Source organism: Ambystoma mexicanum, chromosome 6q (assembly GCF_040938575.1).
Source record: "Ambystoma mexicanum isolate Mex_15411 chromosome 6q, UKY_AmexF1_1, whole genome shotgun sequence".
Taxonomy (NCBI): Eukaryota; Metazoa; Chordata; class Amphibia; order Caudata; family Ambystomatidae; genus Ambystoma; species Ambystoma mexicanum.
In genome coordinates, this window is record NC_090937.1 from 1,170,217,765 (window position 1) to 1,170,232,423 (window position 14,659).

The following is a 14,659-nucleotide window of genomic DNA, read 5'->3' on the forward strand; positions in this document are numbered from 1 at the left end:
GCCACAAGGCCTAATAGGACCGTTTTTGTTTTTCTTCATCCCTGAAACTCCCCCTCACCCAGTCTTGTTCCTTTAAATACCATTTACTGTATAGGCACATTATAAATACCCAATAAATAAACATCCCAAAAGCAATGTTTATGCTAAAGCAGGGAATAAACATCACCCCCAAGGCAGAGTCTCATTTGTTTGGCAGTTACTATTCTACCCAGTTGCCAGCAGTGCAGGTATGTAAGCCTGGAATATGTCTGAATCAGATGGCTCTTTTGTTAATGTTCCTTTCGTTTAAGTTGCCCCACAGGAAGCCTTTTGCTCTACCTGGTAAAAGCCTCCAGTCATGCTATAATTCACTAGGAAAACATTTAAATGAACGAGTACAGCAACAGCCAAATGTACAGAGGGCTCCTGCCACAGCCTCACAATAGGGCTTTCAGTATAACCGGTTTTATATATACAAGGAGTGACTGCCCCCAACAAAGTTGTGAGGGGTGCAACCAATATATAAAGAAATGATTACACTGTGGCTTTCCGGTAGCCCAGACGATCAGTGAAATCTTCTGTTACTTCTAAAAAACAAACTAGCAGGCTGAAGGTGAGGGTGGTAGGAGAAAGAGGACTGAGTGAACATTAGGTGCAGTGGGGTGATGCTTCTAACACTCGATCACAGGAAAGGCACTTCAATTTAAAAGATTTGCACCGCTGAAAAAACAGATTTCGCTTATGCCCCGACTCTGACAGAGGATCAACAGGAGCTACACTGGAACTTACCTGTACTGCGAATGATGTGGCATGGCTCTCTACTTGCTCTGTACTGAAGCGTCTGCTGGTGATTAGCAGCAATACATTGGCTGGTCCATTTCTCTTCTTTCATAGCATACGACTAAAGCAGGTAATCGGGGAGCAGATTTGCAGTGTCCTCACTCACAGCATTTGCTCACATACAGGAATTACATTCTGCTTAGCAATCAAATTGCAGACATTTGGCAAAAAGGTAGAATGGAGAACAGAGAAAAAGCAGCCATCTCTAGCAAAGTGTGCCTGACCGCCTGCTTAAATCCCTATACTGAAAGCAATGCCCACACAAAAGGGACAAGTAAAATCTGATTTAAGTACAGAGATTGATGGCAGCTGGCCGGATGACCTTCATAGACCTCATTCACTGTGGCACGTCTTGCAGGGAAGGCCTGATGAATCTACAGTGGCGCCCATCAAACGAGGCCCAGGCCAAGACCAACCAACCAATTTCTAAGTGCAAGGAGCCGCCAAAACAGATCTTTGAAATATTGCACCAATATTTGAAACACAAACACAGAACAAGATCTACCTCTACTGACCCCTAACAGACCTAGTTCAAGGACAGATGCACCACCATCCAGAAGACCCACACGTAAATATCTTCTGTAAAAGCAGGCATCACAGCAGGGGGCACACTAAGTCATTTTATATATCTTAATTAAAAGGAAATAAATTGGCAGCAATGAAAAGGTAAGGGAACCAAATATTTGTGTTCCCGTTACAAATCAGGAAGGCAACAAACTAAGAGGAATGAATTGCTACATAATAAAAATGGCTGTTAAAAAAATATCATCAATGCATCAGATAAGAGCCCGTACCATAAGCAATTTAGTATTTAAGAAGAGTCTATTACTTAAACTAGGTTAGTTTGAACAAAATAATATAGAAAAAAATAGAGTAAAGATTTAGCTGATTTTGATGAAGCCTAAAGAAAGGACTTCAATTAGTATGGAGTACAAGGGTTTGATGCTGCAAGTGAAAGAAAGCGATGCTTTGAGTGGTCTTTTTGATGAATCATTTGAAACCATGATACATGATTACTTACCCTATCAAACCCCATCGCACATAAGTTTTCTATTTTTTTCGTGTATTCTGGACTAGAAACTGGTGCTCCAGCATATACATGCGCCCAAAGTCGAGCTGTCTGTTTAAACATTTCTGGATTTTGTTTGTACTAGAAAAAGGAGACAATGATAAGTAGAAAAATAATTATACAAGAAGGCGCAACATCAAAGCACATCTTTTTGCTTTAAGAACATAGCTCAAAGTAAACAGACGGTGTATAACCAATACATTTAAAAAACAAGAGGGAGGAGAAGGATGTTGTTTTCCCCAAAGAAGTAGATTTGCTACTTTTTGCGACTTTACATAGAAAAAACGAAAACTCAATCAAGTTGCAAAAAAGCAAGTATACTTCCTCATGAAAAAATAAGCAACTCTGCCAGAGGGAGTGCAAGCAGCACAAAGCAGTCATTGTTTGCTTACTAATCTGTTTGACAGGACCCAAACATTCTAAATCAAGGTCATAGAAGTCATTTGTGTCCACATCTGCAGTCTTTGGGGTTACTGGAGCAAGGCCGCTGAACTAAGGCCCATAGATCACATATGCACAGGTCAGATTAAACAGTTGTGCAGAAGGACTGGAATTGGCCATGGAGGCAGATGCCTAATATGTCCCACAGGAGAGGAGGCGAGACCGGAAGTTCTCCAAAACAGCCACTGTGAGCCGAATTTATTATTGCCACACTTAAGTTTTGTCTTAAGTAGTGAGGAAGGACTGCCATTTTTATGAATGCTTCTTTTGTTTAAGGTGGGAATACCGAACTGGAAGGCCTAGACAAACCTACTGGATAATTCGATGGTCATGTGGCCAGTTATTTATACAAACGACGAGTATGTAGGGCAGTTCAAGTTAGTCAGGAGGGAATGGTTTAATAGGCGAGATGTCAGTAATAAATTGCCTTTTCTTTTTACCATCATCTATAAAGAGTTAAGAATGATTACTCCAATAGTTGGTGCAGTGACTCGGACCTGTCGCACAACACAGGTGCATCACCATTCTTGCAGACAACCCCCTCAAACGACAGTATGTGCATGACTGAAAGTAAAGAGTCATGGTTAAATACTTTAAATGGTTACCCTTAAGTTCCGCACTTGCATGAGCCGCTCAGGGGAGAAGAGCGCTTGCTAGGAGGGTGAAACAGGGCGATTGGTTTTGGGGGTGGCAGTTTTGGACTGGGAATTTTGTTGTACTCCTTTAAGCCTGTTGTATGACTGCGGTATTGACAAACATTTTATTTCTAGCCTGAGATAGATCTGGCAAAATAATGGCAGTGGTAATTTAAATAGGCTGGTCCTGATAAGAACCAGTGGTGGATCTGGTGGTTTTTAATATATTCTGTACGTCTTCAGGGTTTGATCCATTTAAGAGCCCTTCGGCCCGTTTCAGTTTATTAATATTCAGGGGATAAACCTGGAAAAAGGAAGATGATGTAGACAGCCCACCGCATAAATAGGTAAAGGAGAGAGAGAATGGAGGTGCGGCCTTTAGCCTTTATCAGGTCCACCCCGCAGAGTCTCTGCAAATCCCCCTCCCCCACCCTTTTCAGGATCGCAAATGAGTGGAGTCAGAGTGTATGGTACAAGGGCGGTCACACAGGGTAACCGGCATACTCGTTTCCAGTAGAAGGGATCTTCATCTTTCACAATCTAGGGGTGTTGAGACAGGCATTGGAGAAGCAAAAAGTTAAAGGTGAGTCCAAGATAAGGTGAGTGAAGGACACAAATGACAGATTGCAGGGACACAAGTTCTTGCACACCAAAGGAGCAGTAGGACTGACTAAGCTGATGTGCTCCCAAATAGTAGCCAGACACTGGACAGGAAAATGAGACAGCAGAGGATATCAGATCAAGTGCAACCTGGCCCTACTGCTTCAGGTTTCTCTGGGGCCCCCCCACACAGGCCACATACCTGTCTCTTACACTCGGTCAGTTACAAGAAACAATATGTGAGAGATGCTATGATCCTTCAGGTAACAGGAAGGCTAGCAGAGGGGGAAAAAGGACCATGCCTGCTTACTGTGATGTCACGTGGACAACGGGCGATTTACGAAACATAGCTAAGGATTTCCCTAGCATTAAAGACACCACAATGGTTCATTGAGGAGAGGCTCACTGTTACATAGTTCTATACTCTGGCTTGGGCTCATATGAATCAGCTCATGACAGAAGTGATGTTGCCCAAGGTGAGGCAGCGGCTCACGCGGTTAGGCAGAAACCTGTGCAGTTCCCTTTGGGACCACTGCAAAAGATTTAGGACTACAGGTGTTAGCAGTAAACCCACTTGGTAGCAGTCTGTACCACCCAGATTTACCTGGTAGGTGTGGCTGAGCAGTCAGACTTCTCTCAAGAAGAGTTAGGCAGTATGCAAAGTATACACAATAGGCACTCCGATACAATAATACAAGCAAACACTGACCAGAGATTTGGTATCAAAGTATATAATTATTTATTTAAAAACACACTGTTTGAAACACTCCAGCACTCTTATTGTAAAACACTCTAAACACAGTAACTATTATAATAGATACAACCCTTGTTCCTTATCAGAGAAGTCTTAGTTAACACCACTTATTTCCATACAGAGGTGAGCGCTTAACTGTAGATGGCACTCCAATAAGTTTATGAAGAAGGGAGGGAAAAAGACAGGTTATGGAAAGGTACACCACTCTAAGATTTAGGAACACTATTAGCAAGGCAGAAGAGCAAAAGTCACTTGTGAGCCAAAGTCCATAGGCTGAGCCCACTCTTAGAGAGAGCAGAGCACAAATGCGCCCAAGATCACACAATTACACTAGGCTTAAAAAGTCTTGTAGAGAGTTCGAAAAGAGTTTAGAGAGGCTCAGAAAAAGTTCAGCCAGGGTGTCCCAGGCTAACCCAGGTTCGAAAGCCGGGGGCTAAATCTACCCCGTACAGTCGGTGGCAAGGGAAGCCGGGCGGGACACGGTACCTTAAGTGGGAAGGATCCTCAAGCGGTGGCAGTTGTTCCTGGCAGCAGGTGCAAGTCTCGTCGTCGTCCAGGGGAAGAGAAGATCTCGACTTGGAGGAAAGATGAAGGTCGTTGCACTGCCAGGGAAGAAACCAGCCGCAGAGTTTTCCGGTTTAAGGTATTACCCTTTAATTCGCGGTCGTGGTAAAACGTGGTATCCCGGTTGCCAGGGTGCTTGGCACAGGCAAGGCGGCCACGAGATACGTCGGGAAGGCGAACAGACGGTGAAACTGGTTATCGCCACCAGTCAAAGGAAGAAGACTCTCCGGCAGGAGATCTCCTCTGCCGTTGGGAAAAGTGGTGAGACGGTCCAGCAGGGCTCCACTGGTGGTGTCGTCGTGGCAGGTCGGCTCAGCTTCTCCCTCGTCTGATTCTTAGGTCCTGTGGCGACTTCTGAAGTTCCAGTCCCCAAAGCCCTGCTTTTATGCAGAAAACCCCCATTCAGCCTAGCTGTCACTCAAACATGCTAAGTGGTGAGCTGGCCAGCTCACCACTTGGGCCAATCGGGACGGAGTGTGACTTGAGTTGCCAACTTATTTCCTAACCAAGTCCCAAGGAACTTCGCTTCTCGTTCTGCAGCCCGCCAAAATCTACACATGAAGTACACTGCCACGTGTATGCTAAATCAGCACTTGAGCTTGAACACTTAATATAAGGTACTTTGGAATACCAGACTCCTCAGCTATACATCTAACACCCCCCCCCCCGCCTGCTCCCCCGAGAATGTCTTTTAAGGCCTCCCAGACTTTGAGCCGGTGTTATTCTGAAAGAAATTGAACGGCATTCCATGGGAATGTCTGGATCTACCAAGCTCAAGAGACACAGTTGTGTTGAAGTGAACACCATGAACAACTTTCAAGTGAAACTCGAGACAAAGGTTTCAAAAAACAAACAGTGATGATACTTTACTCACCGTAGTGACTGTTACTCCTAGTCCATAGTCTGTCCCCCGCCCCCTTCCTCCACTTTTGGGACTACCAGTCCATGGGGCATTGAACCGGAAACATTTACCAGCAGAAATTGTCCTTGCTTCGGGCGGTGCTGCCGAGTGGCCTGCAAGATGGCCGCGGATTTGTGAAGCTACGTCCCATCGGTGGCAGCCGGGACTTTTAGGAGTACATTTCTGCTGCCAGACGGACGATCACAGTATGCAAGCAATGTTGAAGGATTGGGGGGGGGGGGGGCAGAGTGTGGGGCAGATGTGCTCTGCCGGAAGTGGAATGGCACAGAACAGCCCCTTTGCTTCTCGAGGCCAGATACTACTGGCAGCCCCGGCCAGGGAAACTATGGAGCAGCCGCTGCGCACGAAGGTGGAGCGGCCTGACGGCGATGCAGTTTGCAAGCACAGTTCTGACCCATAGTGTTGCGGCTAACCTGGGGGGTAGAGGGGGAGGGCTGAGGGGGCGGCTTCAATTCCTGGGTAGGCATAGCAGTTTGCTGGTGGGGTACTGGGTGATCCATGCTGCAGTCCCCTTGGCGGACAGTCCCCTGCTGGTTGGCGCCATTTTGGCTGGTTTCAATTTGAGGTCTATGAGTGCACAAGAGCCATATGTCTGCTCTCCGAGACTGTTGCTGCTTGGCATGGACCAGGGGATGACCAATATACAGCTCTTTGATAATACGCAGGATCGGTTTGCTTCAGAAAATACTACGCCCGATTATATTACTGTGAATATTAATACGCTACAAGCTAAGCGGGAGAAGGAGTCAGTAAGAATCACAGGCTGGTGGGAGAATAAGCACGGCAGTGGATGACAACCACCATAAAAGAGGGTTTCCCCAAGATGGGTATGGATTTGAAGCATACTATGGCCAAATGGGACTACCTAGAATCCTGCTCTCGAAGCAATAATTTCTGCATAATCGGGTTCCCGGAAAATGCTGCGAAGGGCCAAATGAAAGATTTTGTGGAGATACCGCTACTGGAATTACTGGATGGCGTGGCATCAATGCAGTTCACTGTGGAGAGGGCACATCGGAGCTTCGTGCCCAAATGGAAATCGGTAAAAACAGTTGTGTGGTATAACTTGACATTGTGGGAATAGTGCAACTATTTTGGAATGTTTTTCATAGGTTTGTTTATTTTGAAATGCTAGACATTGTAGACGACGTTGACCGATGTGGTGATGGCTATCTGGAACATACATAGCCTGGCTCATCCTATAAAAGGCAAGGAAACTGTTGGTGAATGTTCATAGACAAGGTCAAACGTCTTACTGTTGTAGGAAACGCATGCTGTGGCTAATTTGATCTTTGCTGGAACTGGAGAAACCACAGGTTTTTCACTACATATTCTATGCAGTTGAGGGGGGTTACGGCTCTTAAACATAAGTCATTACAGTTTACGCTTATTAAAACGGGAGTCGATTCCCTCAGGAAGTTATGTGATAATACACGGGTCACTGCAAAATGTTGAAATCCTTCTAGTGAACAGTTACGGGCCCAACATCAATAATCCTGATTTTTATAGCACCATTCTTGGTAAATGTGGCACATACCAGAGTGTGTGTGTACGATATTGTGCAGGGATATGAATACTACACTGAATCTCAACCTGAATCGTACACGGGTGTCCAATAGACCATTGTCTATGGTGGCCCTCACATTGCTCTCGGGGATGCAGGATATGGAACTCACTGATGTATGGCAAGCCCTCCATCCTTGAGAACTATCATACATATTACTCATCAGTCCTTCTGATCACTCAAAAATGTATTGTAGGTCAAATGCCATCATACCTGAAGGAAGTCATAATCATGAAAGATAAGGGAAGGTCACTGAGATCGGATAACTCAAATATACTCATTGTACCTCGGCATAAGGCCAACAAAACAAGGCAAGGGTCTTTTGAAGTAGCGGCTCCCACCGGCTGGAATGCCCTCCCACCCTCAATAAGAAAGCTGGTCTCAACAGAACTTTTTTTTTTAAAAGCTGAAAACATTACTCTTTGTTTAGAGCCTTGCTAGATGTAACAACGGTCATCTTATAGTTCTGCTGCATGTGTAGTTTTGTGTTTGTCAGTCTGCGCCCATCAGCCTTCGGGTATCAGGTGCGCATTACAAATCCTTTAACATAACATGACCGGTTATCTAGGATTGATTTAATCTGCATATATTTTTCACTCCTTCCTTGGGTACAGGCCCTTGACTTCCTGCCATGCACATATTCAGACCACTCTCTATGGCGATCCTCCGACTGTTCCCTGATGCGAATGGCCTGACTAGGAGACACTGGAGATTTAAACTTCAGGCCCTGCAGGAACGTTTTTAATTCCACGATGCAAGAGCAAATACAACTTTTTTTGGAGCGGAACAAGGGTTCAGTGGGAACAATTGGCACACTATGGCAGGTGTTTAAGGTGTAGATCAGGGATATTGCTATGACGACTGAACTGGGTGCTGCGAACCATTAGGAAGGATATATCAGACTCTGAACAACAGTTTGATCTGGCTAGCGATATGGAGATGCTGCATGCCAGCAACCCTACAGCAGATATAATGTATGGGAGCTTTAGACGGGATCAGAGCACATGCTGACAGGGAATTACGCTATATAGCAAAACCTATGGAGGCCAGACGCTGAGAAGCTATGGTGAGGCTGACCGGCCAAGTAGACATCTATCCAAAATTCTTCGCTGTGAATAAGAGTATACCACTTCTATATACTTGCGCTGGGGAAGGGGTTCATAACCTCATAGTCATTAAGAGTTCTTTAAGAATTCTAGGATGCATTATAAACATCCGAAAATGATACATCTGTTGATAAAATTGAACCTTTTCTGGATGAGCTCCCCAATATGGAGGTCTCAAGAACTATGAAGGAACTGGAGCAATCGCTTATAGCAGAGATATCCAAAGCTATAGAGGATCTGCCTAATGGAAAGGCAACAGGGCCGGATGGCCTTCGTGCCAAATTCTATAAAGCATTTTGTGATTTACTTGCACGGCATTTACTGTGTTTGTGGGAGAAATTAGTAACCGTCAGGGTGCTCCCGCCTACAGTATGAGAAGCCACCATAATTTTGCTGCTTAAGCCCGATAAACTACTGCCCTCGGTCTTACAAATACGGACACCAAGATCTATGCAAAGCTGCTAGCCAATCGTCTCCTGCCATATGCAGGACAGCATTCACTCAGATCAGGAAGGATTTATTTCTGGCCGCTACACTACTTAAATATTTGCAGACTTAACATCACGGCACAGATTAACCCTACGGGGCATGCAGTGGAGATGTCTCTGGATGCACACAAATCATTTGACAGTATCCTGGAGATTCCTTTTTTCTGTGCCAAGCAGAGCAAATACGAATTCAGTACTAACTTTAAAAAGAGCTTCCAAATGCTATACACTCTTCCTACCGCCGGGGCAAGCACAATTGCTCAACTGTCTGCTGACATTCACCTGGTTAGATCACAACATGCACAGAGGTGTACAGACCAAAGGGACGCTTTAAATAATCTATTTGCTGATGACGTGCTGCCGTTTATTAGGACCCACGTGTTAATTTGGGGCCTGTACTACAAGTTGGCACACATTATGGGTCATTCTCAGGTCTGCATGTCAACTACACCAACTCCGAAATCTTTCCACTCACGAAGGCCACAATAACCATGCCAGAAATTATTACTTTGCGATGATGGGCTGTAGAAGTGAGGACATATTTGGCACTGTTCAGGAGAGCTTTGGGGAGCAATTGGCTTGCAAATTGAACAAATGGAAACAAATACTGATATCAGTAGCAGGCAGAATCGACTTGGTAAAAACGTTAATCTTGCCCAGAATACTTTATTTGTATCAGAATGCTGCCATATAGCCTCATAAGAAATAATTTAAAGTCCTACATGACTATCAAAATTTTTGTTGCACTCTGGTGCGGTAATAAATAGGTATATCTGACCAAACCATATGAATCTGGTGTATTCAAAGCTCCAGATTTGGAATTGTACTGGCTAGCAGTGCAGGTACAATTTGCGTCATACTGGTTCTGGACAGAGCAAAAACTGCATGTTAAAATCTAGCGGGGTGCGGCAGGCAACTGCGATATCCCCACGTTACTAATGTGGACTCAATACGCTGAACCTTGTATGTTTAACCCGCATAGAAGCACTCTATAGCATGCCAAAAGATATTCCAGAAAACAAGCTCTATTACACAATACATTAAGCGTATTCCACTGTGGTGTTCTAGCATTTCATCAACGATGGACGTGGAAGTCCGGCATAGCTGGCTGGGTTCTGAGTCCAAAGTGGTGGGCGATATGTACCCCAATGGTAGACTCTTGACAATTGATTTGCAATCCACACGCATACAGACGACTGTGTTCAGGCTGCACTCCGACAAGTCACAGGAATCTGTCACTTCTCCCCAAAGGGGATCCTTTCCCTGTGAGGCTTGGGAGGTGAAGGTGCGACAATACCACCCTCCCTAAGGGTAGAGGCAAGCAGGACCTCACCTGGAGAGACTCTGCCTTTGGGACAAGTATTCCCGTTTCGATGAGGAACTCCCTAAGAAACACACCACCAACATACCTCTACAAACATTCAGTGAACAAAGGTATGAAGAATATACCAAAATCTGTTATTGCCATCAAGATACAATGATTATTCTTTTAAGGGAAAAATTGCCCGATACTGAGGCAAGGGAAGAAACCTGTGGAGGAATACATATAAGTAAGCAAACCCAGAGAAAGGATTGCAACGTTACGCTGGGAAAGGCCCAGGAAAGCGTAATAAAAGTTAGTAGGCGGAGACTGGGAGATGGGTGAGAACCTGTGAGTTACGAACTTGCTTTTTTAAGTATCCTTAAGGAAAGCTGAAGGCGTGGCATCCTGTGCAAAGGCGAAATACAGCTGAGGGCTCTGATGCGTGGTCTTGGAGAAGAAAAGGGACAAGAGAAGCCGAAGGTGTCCTAGCCCAGATCAAGAGCTAAGTGATGGTGTGACCGAAGTTGCGCAAAAATGGACCACGTGGTTCGTGAGCAACGCTTATATCACTTAGTTGAATGAAAGAACAAACAAAATCGGTAAATCGGGGACCGTGTGTGAAATCACAAGAACTACGAGAAGCAACTTGACGAGTGCATAAGAAAGTCCCAACTTCTGCACTTGTCAAGTTGCCTCTCGTAGTCAACCCATCGAAGGTCCTGGTCACATTGTCCCAGAACATACATGAGGGTGACTGGAGAGAATCATTACTGGCACACTCATACTCATCCCAGTCCAGATCAGATAAGATCTTGATCTTCAAGCAAGAGAAGGAATTGTTACTGGAACTTTCAAACTCGTCCCAGTCAGGACATCAAGACGGAAAAGAGAACTATTACGGGAAAACTCATTCTCGCCCCAGTCAGGTTAAGACACTAATGTGGAATGATCATCCTTACTAGAAGATTTAGAAAGCAGGAGATCAAGGGGACAACCCTGAGATATTACCGAATAGGAGATACTGTGAGAGTGACGAACTGAGAGAACAGATTGGTCTTTGCCCCTGTTTTCAATTTCAAAGTCTGAAGTAAAGATTAAGAACTCAGGAAGCCCAGGGATAAGTTCTAACTGTTGGACAGTTACTCTATGAAAGGAAAGGGACAAATACAAGTAGAGGTAGAAGAAAAATACAAGAAACAAGAAGGAACAAAAGAGTAATCAAAGGAAAGACACTTGAAACCTTGAAGAACCAAGTAGTAGAACTGTGTGATTTAATAAAAGTAGTTATCAAGAAATACTTAAAACTACTTTATTGAATGGAACTTGGGGAAGTATCAGCTAACAGAAGAAAGGAGCCATAATTAGGGTATTTTGTTATAATAGCGGTAGGGGTAGAATAGGTTAGATTGGACAGTGGCCCGATCATGATCTGGACTCTCACTGACGAGCATATTATTTTTGTTAGGTACGGAAACACTTAGCATAGGGAATGATAGGTGTTTTTCAGTTAATAAAAGTACCAGTGAGACAGAAAGTCAGTCTGTGTCATCCTTCTGGCCTGCCAAAACTCTTATAGGCAGAGAGTGACAAAACTGTCAGAGTGAAAAACCCTCCTTTCCTGTTCAGCCTGAGGAGGACCCCATCCTTTGTTATATTACTACCTCCCAAGGCTCTCTGAATGTAGTTGGGTTGTAAGGTTTTATGAAAGGTGCGTTACCGGCAAAATTTGCCCTATTATGTAATAAATGGGAGACTGACCTACGGACGAATATCACAGATAACTGGAGGGATGTATGTAAACTCATGGAGATATAGAGGAGTATAGTCAGCGGCTACCCAGGCCTAAGGCGTGACAGGGGGGTCGCAATACTCCTTGCAGGAGAGCTAGGAGAATACTAGCTTGAAAAAGAGATCACTGTAGAGTTCAAAAAACAGGAAGATTTATTTTGACAAGAAGACATATTAACAGAATTCTTTATGTGCCGTGCCACATAATATATGCATACTTGAAGTACATTTATAGTCTGCATATCGGTGGGTTAGTAATCAATAAATAGTGACAAACTATGCCATGTATTGTTTACATTCACAATACATTAACATTGTCGACACTTTAATTGGTGTTTCTGGTTTGGTAGGTTACAAAGGGCAGTGGCTGGATGAAATGGAGCAGCGCTGCAAAGTAGTACCGAACTGTCTTCAGGACATCAAGTCGTGGTCGGACTTAAGTAAGATGGGCGTCATCCTATAGTTTAAGAATGGAGAACGCATTTAGATACGGTGATGCAAGAATTGACAAATAATGAAAGTAGAGCTGCAAGGAGTCGACCTACCATGTGCAAGTAAGTTGACGCTGTTAGGGAGAATTCTTTGTTTAGGCTGAATTTCCTAACCTAGTGAGTCCCCCAGCAGCTTTGCTGGATTTTTGGGGTTTATTTTTTTCTCCTGCTAAGAGTGAGACTCTTTTACCCTCACTCTTGGGCATGATTTGAGTGCGTTTCTTTGACTCTAGATGTGTTTAATGGGCTATGGGGTCTTTTACTCCATAGGGCTTCATGTGTTTTTGTAACGTGTGTTACACAGCACCCTCAGTGCAGTAATACAGGGGTGTCATAGTGACTCCCCAGTATAGACTCCATACCCTGGTACTGACTACTGTCTCCCAGGGTCTGTAAAGTCACCATTGACTTTACTAGTCTTAAATTCTGAACAGAACCAGTACAAACCATCATATTGTGGACGTACTGGCTGGGGCAATTCGATTGCCCCGGGGTCTGTTCGTCGAGGGGGCACGTCTCCATCCCCCCTGATCGAGTTTTGGCTGGTGGCAGTGGATACTACTTTTTATATTCAACCGCAAATATTTCTCTATGGGATTTTCCCATTGTTCGAGGCTACTATCGTTATTTAATTACGATAGCCTCGAACATACCACAGTTTTATTTAATTAATATTAATTCTCCGGTTGGTATTTTTTGCCAAAACTCGGTTCTAAAATGGCGTTTGTTCTGTTCCGTGACTCCAACCCAAGCCGAGCCCTTTGTTCCACTTTTTGGCGGGCTTCTCCACAGAAGCCCTCCAAAGTGGTGCCACTCTGTCTGGGGTACTTAGGAGGGGTGGAGGGGGATTTAGGCACCCTGGACTGAGTTGCCTAGGCAACTCAAGTCGCACTCCGTCCTGATTGGCCCAAGTGGTGAGCCGGCCGGCTCACCACTTAGCATGTTTGAGTGACAGGTAGGCTGAGGAATGGGGGTTTTCTACATAAAAGCAGGGCTTTGGGGACTGGATCTTCAGAAGTCGCCACAGGACCTAAGAATCCGCCGAGGGAGAAGCTGAGCCGACCTGCCACAACGACACCACCGGTGGAGCCCTGCTGGACCGTCTCACCACTTTTCCCAACGTCAGAGGAGATCTCCCGCCGGAGAGTCTTCTTCCTTTGACTGGTGGGGATAACCAGTTTCACCGTCTTTTCGCCTTCCCGACGTATCTCGTGGCCGCCTTGCCTGTGCCAAGCACCCCGGCAACCGGGATACCACGTTTTACCACAACCGCAAATTAAAGGGTAATACCTTTAACCGGAAAACTCTACGGCTGGTTTCTTCCCTGGCAGTGCAACGACCTTCATCTTTCCTCCAAGTCGAGATCTTCTCTTCCCCTGGACGAAGACGAGACTTGCACCCGCTGCCAGGAACAACTGCCACCGCTGGAGGACCCTTCCCACTTAAGGTACCGTGTCCCGCCCGGCTTCCCTTGCCACCGACTGTACGGGGTAGATTTAGCCCCCGGCTTTCGAACCTGGGTTAGCCTGGGACACACTGGCTGAACTTTTCTGAGCCTCTCTAAACTCTTTTCGAACTCTCTGCAAGACTTTTTAAGCCTAGTGTAACTGTGTGATCTTGGGCGCATTTGTGCTCTGCTCTCTCTAAGAGTGGGCTCAGCCTATGGACTTTGGCTCACAAGTGACTTTTGCTCTTCTGCCTTGCTAATAGTGTTCCTAAATCTTAGAGTGGTGTACCTTTCCATAATCTGTCTTTTTCCCTCCCTTCTACATAAACTTATTGGAGTGCCATCTACAGTTAAGCGCTCACCTCTGTATGGAAATAAGTGGTGTTAACTAAGACTTCTCTGATAAGGAACAAGGGTTGTATATATTATAATAGTAACTGTGTTTAGAGTGTTTTACAATAAGAGTGCTGGAGTGTTTCAAACAGTGTGTTTTTAAATAAATAATTATATACTTTGATACCAAAGCTCTGGTCAGTGTTTGCTTGCATTATTGTATCTGAGTGCCTATTGTGTATACTTTGCATACTGCCTAACTCTTCTTGAGAGAAGTCTGACTGCTCAGCCACAGCTACCAGGTAAATCTGGGTGGTACAGACTGCTACCAAGTG

At 44.9% G+C, this 14,659-nt stretch overlaps 1 protein-coding gene across 2 annotated transcripts in view; it reads right to left on the minus strand.

The window, feature by feature from the left end:
- Positions 1–14,659, minus strand: part of UBE2K (ubiquitin conjugating enzyme E2 K) — a 400,326-nt gene that overhangs the window by 126,746 nt on the left and 258,921 nt on the right. For both annotated transcript variants that reach the window (XM_069631775.1, XM_069631776.1), the window contains one exon: positions 1,841–1,969. In XM_069631775.1, the coding sequence (XP_069487876.1) occupies positions 1,841–1,969 (129 nt within the window). The remainder of the gene's footprint in view (positions 1–1,840; positions 1,970–14,659) is intronic.